The 9,319-nt window shown below is 38.2% G+C and overlaps 3 protein-coding genes across 3 annotated transcripts; 1 reads left to right on the forward strand and 2 right to left on the reverse strand.

Moving 5' to 3' along the window:
- Positions 1-2,899: 2,899 nt before the first annotated feature.
- LOC140351420 (uncharacterized) lies at positions 2,900-4,443 on the forward strand. The gene is made up of 4 exons (XM_072437259.1): positions 2,900-3,096; positions 3,174-3,237; positions 3,540-3,577; positions 3,661-4,443. Exons 1-4 carry the CDS (start codon positions 3,089-3,091, stop codon positions 4,343-4,345), a joined length of 795 nt encoding a protein of 264 aa, XP_072293360.1. The 5' UTR covers positions 2,900-3,088; the 3' UTR covers positions 4,346-4,443.
- On the reverse strand, positions 4,311-5,553 carry fuom (fucose mutarotase). Its single transcript, XM_072437260.1, has 6 exons — positions 5,399-5,553; positions 5,120-5,188; positions 4,984-5,054; positions 4,816-4,914; positions 4,684-4,757; positions 4,311-4,596 (listed from the first exon to the last, which is right to left on the reverse strand). Exons 1-6 carry the CDS (start codon positions 5,481-5,483, stop codon positions 4,542-4,544), a joined length of 453 nt encoding a protein of 150 aa, XP_072293361.1. The 5' UTR covers positions 5,484-5,553; the 3' UTR covers positions 4,311-4,541.
- A 1,188-nt stretch (positions 5,554-6,741) lies between these two features.
- echs1 (enoyl CoA hydratase, short chain, 1, mitochondrial) lies at positions 6,742-9,267 on the reverse strand. Its single transcript, XM_072436532.1, is given in 9 exon segments — positions 6,742-6,992; positions 7,071-7,138; positions 7,230-7,349; positions 7,419-7,523; positions 7,601-7,700; positions 8,182-8,258; positions 8,261-8,308; positions 8,381-8,578; positions 9,126-9,267. Coding segments are annotated over 9 exon segments (873 nt in total). The 5' UTR covers positions 9,217-9,267; the 3' UTR covers positions 6,742-6,926.
- Positions 9,268-9,319: the final 52 nt, after the last annotated feature.

Consider the following 9,319-nt stretch of genomic DNA (forward strand, 5'->3'; position numbering starts at 1 on the left):
AGCTATGCTAAATTCTATTGAACGCTTGAATACTTACTAAATACTAAAGTGCCAGACTGGTATTATGCACGTTGAATAAACAGGCTAGTGTTTGGACACATTTGATCTAAATATCATTAAGTTATGTTTCTGCTGTATGGATTAATAGCTGTCAGGAGAAGCTTAAACGTCTCCCTGCAGTTGTCGCACAGATGACTCACTAATTGTTTAGTGTGGCCTGATCCTCTGACAGCTCCTGTGCTGAGCAGCTCTCGTCACAACACTTCATGTTTCACTCTTTGTGGAGGTCCTTCCCCCTCACCCTGTAATTCATGCAGTTAAGCTGCACTGTGAGCCGTCTAATGTGTGTTTAATGGCTCTTCATGAAGCATCAATTAACTTAATTGTAGATCGTTGAGTTAATTTTAGTGATTTAAGAAAACCCCAGTTTTGCTTAATGTTGTGAGTGTGACAGGATATGGTGAAGGCTGTGGTTAAGACAGAGCAGCGGTTTGCCTCAAATAAAGTGTGGCACTCTGGGACCACCGCTTTGGGATTAACTCAACCATTATTGTGCAAGTTTGGGAAAAGAGACATTTTAACCTAATCCTTCTGAAAAGGCATAATTACAATATTAGATATTGTGTTTTTAAGAAATACATTTCTCTCACCATTAGTAGTACGTGTATACCTAACATCCTAATAACATTCATAATTTTAGTGTTCACTCTCTATAATGATACAAAAAAGAAAATTGGGAATCGAGTCAAATGTTTTGTTTGGTGGTTTCCTTCTAAATTGTTGCAAGCTGTGGCATTTAGAGCACGCTCATTGTCCCAGGGGCATAAATCATGGCTTAGTGCTCCATTCAAATAGATACAGACAAGCAATTTATTCTTGGCTCCACGTTTGTTTTAGGGTGGTGACAGTGTTGCATGTCCTTGTCAAGTGCTGATTATTTTTGTTCTTTTTAGTTGTTGGAGCAATTGGCCTGGTTATTATCTGCTCGTTTTATTGGCTCGTTTAAACTTTGTTTTCATTCTCTAAGGCCAAAAACTGTACTTGATGTTGGCTACAATTGTATCCTAATCAACACTTTAAATCTTGTCATTCAAATTAAATTCATACACACACACACATCTTAAGTATTTTTCTGTGTGTGCTTTTATATCCAACATACATAGATATTTTACTATATTAAAAAGAATATATTTTAACTACCCCATATTACACAGTGTTTTACGCATGTTCCATCATCTTGTAGTCAACCAGGACACTTCTTTGATCATAACATGTTTATCGCCAGCACTCTGATTCCATTGGAATTCTCCAAACATATCCTCAGAAAACTAATTATCGTCTGTTTTCCCCCCAAAACCCTCTGCTCCCTGCACCAGTGGAGGACCGGACTGCTGCCTGCCACACATGGATCTGATCGGGCGAGGGCAGATAACAGCAGACAAACTGGAGCCATCCTTTGAACACGCCATGAAGGGTGACGTATCAAACTCTCTCTGTGTAAGATGTGTGTGTCAAGAGCTGAAGACTTGGCACAAAACGTCTGTTGTTTTTCCTGATTATATCGCTTTTGTGTGGGTCTCAATAAACGTGCAAAGGCTGGCTGTTGTCTCTAAACAGGGCTCTGTTATATCAAGCAAGCAACAATAAGATTAGGTTTGGAGATAATGCAGATAATTAATTTTGTTTGCGAGTTAAATGGCTTTTATGTTAATTACTGAAGAATTTGATGATTGTGTGTTTATTTGAAGGGAAATTAACGGATAAATTGAGAGAGATTGTCCTCAGGGTTTCATAAAATATATTATGAATTACACTGTTTGAATTGCATGTTCTATATAGGGATTTCACAATTAATAGGTTGATCGATAATCATGATTATTCAGGTCACAATATAATTGTAAAAACAACAAATAATAATTGACAATTTTCGCAGCAAAATAACTTTTTTCTTTCCCCCCAATATACAGCTCAAAAATAGGGCAAAATGTAAAGAACGTTTTTATCTGGCTGTTTTATTTGTCACATTTAACTTTATTTAGTCTTTCAGAAAGTTCAGTTGTGTAAAGCTGCTCATGAACTGGAGGAACAATAACCACGGAAATGAAATGAAACTTAAAGATTTCACTGTTTAGTCACAGTCTCAATAATCGTGAGTAATTGTTAAATCGTAATGTTTTTTCCTCACAATAATCGTAACACTAAAATTCATACCATGACACCCCTAGTTCAAGGAAATAGTGTATAATAATTGTTCCATAAGATAATATTAAACTAGTCATGTAGGAGAAGAATGTTGACGTTTCACATTGGTCACTGAGAAAAAAAAAGGTTAGGAACCACTGTAAATGAATTATTGATAGGGCTTTTCAGATGAGTGTTACAGTTAATAATTTGGTCTGGATGTTTTAGATTATTGTTTTTTTTTATTTTAACTGTCCGTGTTATTTATGTTTTCCTGGGATATTTTACTGATTTAATTAATAACCGTGCTGTGGAGAATGTGATGTAAATGTGGATGTGACCGTCAGGAAAATCATTTATAGCTTATAGTGAAGATAAGGTCTTTTTTAATCATTATTATTATTATTATTCATTTTTTAATGAATGCAGGTGCTCGATTGCTGTTACTACAACATATATTGATGCCTATTATAAATTGTCTCCCTTCATAATGCTACTACATTTAGAGGTGGGAGATGTATAAATATTTGAATATTAGAGTGTATCGTCTTTGATCAAAACCTAAAAAAGTGACAAACAATATTTTTGCCTTTTTGTGGTTAATTTTACAGTCCATTTACATTGTGTTTGATACTTGAACCTCAACCAAGACATTAACAGGCACATTCCTGAAGTATTGTTGAAATATTGTCTGAATATCGTTATCCAGATAAAAGATAATTAGACATTAATTCTTCTCAACGTTGCTTAACCACATTTTTTTCTCTTTGCTTTGGTGTGTTATTGCATTTAGAGATCGCAAAGGTCAAAACACGTAATCTGTAACTGTTTTATTGAGGGATCTTTGGTCTCTCCTGAGCCGCTGAACTGATCATTTCATGTTTGGATCTGACAGCAAAGAGACGCCATGCTCAGGTCAGAAGCTTTCCATTATTTTTTCATTTAGATAACAAAGATACACAATACTAACCTATATTGTGTCTTTTCTGTAGGACTTCTGTCTTACTGTTTTTTGTACTGGCCAATGGTGTCACAGCAAAGCCACTAAACCCCTGGGTAAGTGTCTGCTGCTTTGAAAGTGGAAAATATTACTTATAATACCGTTTTCTTTTTTTGCTAAAAGCCTTACATCTATTCTAAGTAAATTATGAATAAAATGTGTTTTTAATTTCTGAGAAAGTAAGAGCTTTTGTTGCAGTTGCTGGTAAAAGTAATATTTACAGTGATATATTTTGCACAATATGTGGTATTTTGTTGTAGAATTTCTGTTGTATTTTTAGATTAAACTTGATGTGTTTTGACGTAAGAGAATATTTCACCCGTTGAAGCTTTAACTTGTTATAATACATTTTTATAAGGATGAACTTGCCAACGGAGCAGACCAGAACGGTTGGGTGTAAGTTACTTTCTGCACAGTAAAAGAAACGGAGACCTTGTTTGCTTTGATATAGGCTTTACATTGTCATAATATTGTTACAGATCCATTGATGACAAAGGTATGGCCTCTTGGGGAGTGGAAGTGGAGCCTCCCGAAGACATGGATGAAACCAGTTTTGACATTGACCCAAGTATGAAAATCTGGAAGAGTGTGCAAAGTGAACAAAGTAACCAGTACCAAATGGCTGAAGATGATTTGGATGATCTGCAACATCCTTCTACAGAAAACCTACTTAATGTATATGTAAAAAACGTTCAGGATGCCCTTCTTGCTGATGACATGCAAGTAGAAGATAGCCCAGATAATCAAGAAACAGAGGACAGAAACGACTTAGAACAGTCACAGTTCATGGAGCCTGAAGAAGACTGGGATGGTGTTTATCACAGTGAGAAAGATGTGGACAAGTATTTAGCTCCCCTAGTGGTGGGATATGAGGGCGAGCCAGTGGTCCGTGCAGTTCACTCTGAACCAGAGAAAGATGAAGACGACATGTACCACGCTGATGTTGACTCTGGCATGCTGCTGGTTCAACTAGAGCCTGCAGTGATGGCAGAAAATCAGGGAAGGCTTTACATGGAGCCAGAAGAAGACATGGACGATATTTATCACAAAGACGTCCCAGAGATGATCCCCTTTAACAGTGAGGTGGACCCTGCTACTGTGGACTGGCCCCCAAAAAAGCACACTCAGCCTGAGGAAGACCTGGATGTTGTTTATCATGATTGAATTTGACTGTTGTTATTTTAGATTAGTCTAAAGGAACAGTTCTGCAATGTGTTATTGAATCATTTTATTTCAATAAACTTATTTTTAAAATGAGCAAATACACATTTTATGTTATTTTGTAAATACAAATTGCTTTTACAATAATTAAAGTCATACATTTAACCCTAACCCTTAAATTTTAAATAAATACAAAATTCTAGACAGCCATAACTCCCTTCTTCAGAATAAGATTTCCATACAAAGCTGTTTCGCTGTAAAGAATAAATATCAGCAAAAACTGCGAAAATGATTTGAAATATAAACCTAATGCAGATATAAGACTGTAAGGCAGTGCTCACCCTGTTGCCACGACTGCAAAGGCTTTTTTTGCCCTTTCATAAAAAGCAAACCGCTCAACTTTTTCAAGATCGCTCTAGAAAACAAACCATTCAATTATTAAACCTTTTACCATGTGTTTCTTATGGTTTTACCTTAACACTGTTTTGTTCCAGGACAAACAAATAGGTGTCCCAGACTGGAACACTTAAACCTTTCTGTTTGTCCCCATCCACAAGGTCCATCACTGCAACCTGAACAAATGACAACGATGGTAAGAAAAATAAATAACAGGTAATCAGAGCAGGATTAAGGCAGTTTACTGGAGAGGGGACGTATGTGTCCAGAGGCATCAGTTTCAAAATAGCCTCCAAAAGCTGTGGGATGTCCAAACCTAAAGGAAAAATAAGGTATAGATTAAAAAAAAATATTATAAATTAAAGTTTAAAGTCACCTCACCATCAGCTCTGATCTCTTTTGGACCATGGGCACAAATTGAAGATGTTGGAAAGTTGGCATCAGCGAGGACTATAAAAGAGTACCAGATGAATTATTATTACATATATTATTGTTACTTTTGTCTGTGTAACTCCCCATGTAATATAAGTTTGAATTCTGTCCCTGGACAAAGCCTAGAATGACTGAACACACATTTAGTTAAACTCAGCTGTCTCGCTGCAGTGCTCTTCGGACTTTGAGCCCTTTATAAAAGTGAACTTGTCAAAAACACTGCCTTACCCAGTTCGTCTCCATGGCCCATTTTAGCCAGAGCATAGAGCAACTCAGGGGACAGAATATGAGGGATTCCTTTCAAAACAACCATGATGTCTCCAGCAGAAACAGAGACGGCGGAAATGAAGATTGTCACAAAGCGAGAGACTCCAATAACACAACTTCCGCATTCGCTCCAAAGATGCAGCTTAAAAACCACAAAGTTGAATGTGCCTGGGATTTATTTGAAATCTGCGGGTTTGAGGAGCGATTCCTGCGGCTGTTGTGCAATAGAAAATATATATTACAATAGAACTACATTTACTATGAATGGACTTTAGCTATAGTTATGAGCTCAATCAAATTCCTTATAATAAAAATTTGCAGTGGCCATTTAACATTTAGCCCACTGCAGTGGTAAAAATAAAGTGTAAGGTAAATGATCGGCCTCGTTTGATAGGATGCTTTTATAGTGGAGGTTGTAGCTCATTATTGTTGACTGCATATTTTCCTTTTCTCATGAAGCCGCCGCTGAGCCTCAGAAAAGGCCCTCTGGAGCCAGGCCTGTCTGCGGGACTGACAGCCCCTTTCTGCCACTGCGGACTCACGCTGCTTCTCTTTATTTGAGCTTCTTTAAATGAGTTTATCACGCCATAAGGCTCTGCGCTGCCAAAATGTAACGTTTTGCCCCCTTTGTGTGCGCTGCGAGTCTACATTTATTATTTTGACCTCTCAGTAGCCTCAGTGAGTCTCCGTCCTCTCAAGAAGACTTTTGTTCCTCCCTGCAGTGAGAGGAGAGTTTTCGCTCGCCTCCCTTTTAAGTCGGTTCCAGGGGGCAGACAAGAAAGCAAGATCTAAAGAAATATTGAAAGAAAATTAAAATCAATTAGGCCATGGCCTTGTGAAGTATGTGGCGCTGTCCTGTATAGATCACAAATAAAGGTGCCCCGAGATGACTGGAGATGTGGGACAAAGGCTCACAGTAACCAAATTTGTTCTGGACTTTTTTTTTTTTTAAAAGACTACAGTTCAACGCCAAAATATTCATGAATAAAAAGTTGGCTCAGTCAGAACAGTTGCATTTAGCCTAAGTTACAAGCTTCACAAACATGCCCCTTTACTTAATAAAACACATTTGCTAAAAGTAGCCTGAACGAAAGAAGTTCACTTGCATTCACTTAAGTGGATAAACCGATTATTTGTGGACTTCAGATGAAGCGTCTATTCGATGGAATGTTGCCATTTGAGCTCTTTCCGCACGCCACAAAATGCAGCTCGTGAGCGCCATCTGGCGGCGAAGCATACATATTACAACTATAGGCTATATCAGTAATCTGACAAGATATAGCAGTATTCAATTTATTGCAATCAACTATATATAAACTTTATTATGGAAATATACATAAAGAAGTGTTTTATACAAAATGTTATCAGATAGCCTTGTGTGTAAATTAAAAGGCAAATTCTTACTGTTTTGTAATTCATCATTAATGTCCGAATTATTCATTAGAACATCATATTTCAATCAAGAGCTCTGAATGTTGTTGAATAACATTTAATTATCTTGAAAAGTGGCTTTTCTCTTCTCTACAAATGCAGTCATGCCCTCTTTACGATCATCCTGAAAGAAAACAAATCATTTTCATTGTCACTTTTCACAGCTTTAGGTACAACTAACTCTAAGACAATCCAAACTTACTGTAGCAAATGTTGAATGGAACAAACGCTTTTCTAAACGGTTGCCTTCAGCCAAAGTCAGTTCATAAGCTACAAGAGCATAGAAAGAAAAGAAAAGACAATGTATTATTATATACCATTACAGCCTTATTTTTGATTCAATTCACAAGGAAACACAAACCTGCATTAACAGCCTCTTTAGCCATGGCAGACACAAGCTTGGAATTAGCTGCAATTTTCTCACCACATTTAACCGCTTCCGACACCAGCTGATCCACAGGAAGAACTTTACTCACCAAACCTAAGAAAAAGAGTCACAAATAAAGCATTGCATCCTATTGTGATTTGAAACTATGACACGATTCTTTACCAGACTGTTTTGCTTCTTGTGCACCAATTTTGTCCCCCGTCAGTATCAACTCCATAGCGAGAGACTTTCCCACAGCACGAGTCAAACGCTGAGTCCCACCAGCGCCTGCAGACAAATACAGCCCATGACTGCTGTGAGAAACGTGCAGTATGATGCAGTACTTTCAATCTCAAAATATTTACCAGGAATAGTTCCCAACAGGATTTCTGGTTGGGCAAATTGTGCCTTCTCTCCAGCGTAGATTATGTCGCACATCATTGCCAGCTCACACCCTCCACCGAGCTAAAAGTAATATTATTGATAATTTGATACATCGTCCACGTCAAAATAAGACTACTGTATTTATTATATTATTTATTATAGTTTTCTTGGGTCACCAACATAAACAACCACCATTGGCGTCATTTTTGTCACAACTAGTTCCCCAGTGCAATATATTGAAACTGCTCTTAAATGTATAGCACTGTTAAAAATATGAGTTGGTAATGAGTTGGTAAATGGTACAATGAAACACTAAAGTAGTAACATATTCAAGCTTATTACACCTCACATGTTGTCCCCACAAGTGTGAAGAAAAAGTCCCAAAAAGTATTGTTCTGTTTATGAGTTATTGAACAATAAGTTAAAATGGTTATTGTGACAGGCCAAGTCACAATTGCTCTATTTATTTAATGGGATCCGTACAAAACGCTGGCTTACAACCCTCTAGGGATTGCTTCATTTGTAACTACTATGAAAGAACAATGTCATGCTTTGGACTTACAGCAAACCCATTGACTGCTGCAATAACTGGCTTCTTCACTGTCGACACTCTATTCCAGTGTGCCAGGAAGTTCCCCCATAACACTCCTGAAATGTCCGGCTCTGCATCTCTTTAATGTCAGCTCCAGCTAAAACATAAGATATTAACTCAGAAGATATTCATTGTTAGAAATCAGTTCAGAGTAGAAGTTAAATCGTACCTGCAAACGCCCGTTCACTGCCTGTAATAACAATCGCCCCAACGCCGCTGTCGGCATCAAAACTGTCCAAAGCCTGACCCACCTCCCTCATCAGACCGTCACAGAGAGCATTCAAGGCTTTGGGCCTGTTCAGCTGGATGAAGCCAACGTTGTTCTTCTCACCTCGTTTTTCCACCAAGATGTACTCATACTGACCACCTGTGCCAAACACAAAGACATAATCAACTTTGCATGTATTTTGTTCACATAGTTACAGGTATTTTCTGAGGTGGGCTGGGCACCAGTCGCACCAAATCAGAGCAGAGGTTATCTAAAACACATCTTAATCATTTACTATTGTCCAAGTGAAGGGTTACGGATAGTCAGGGAAAGCCTGTTGTATTGCAGTTGTGTGAACAAATACTTCTAAAGCTACTTCAATCTATGGCCGTTCCAAAAATCAGATCATCGGATTTCTGGAGTTGTTGGATTATGTGTCCCACCATTGTCCATAGTGCCTAAACTATATGTAACAACTTCACAATTACAATTAAATAGGGGTTTTAAATGACCCTTTTACTCCATGTAGTTTATGTAATAAAATGCTTTTAATCTCCGTCCAGTGCCTTCTACAGACATGTTGGAAACACTGCGGTTTTGTCAGTAGAAGCAGGGCACCAGAACAGAACCCCAGTGACCCAGAGTGACGCTCCATGACTTTGTGGCAGGGCCGTGTTCAAACATGAAAACACTTTGTTAAACAGACCTGAGCTGCAGAGACGAGCAGCGGCCAGGGCCAGTGGCGCACTTCTGCACGGCCTGAGGAGCTGAGCCGCACTTCTGCACACAAACGCCATGGCATAGACAGGATACAGACGAGTGGCGCTACCAAGCCGTAAAGAAACAGGCGTTTTGGCACTGTTTCTTCTTCTTTGGTGTTTTACGACCATTGGTATCCGA

The sequence above is a fragment of the Eucyclogobius newberryi genome, unplaced genomic scaffold, assembly GCF_026437365.1.
Source record: "Eucyclogobius newberryi isolate DKJ021-1_F unplaced genomic scaffold, fEucNew1.0.hap1 SCAF_8, whole genome shotgun sequence".
In the NCBI taxonomy this organism is placed as follows: Eukaryota; Metazoa; Chordata; class Actinopteri; order Gobiiformes; family Gobiidae; genus Eucyclogobius; species Eucyclogobius newberryi.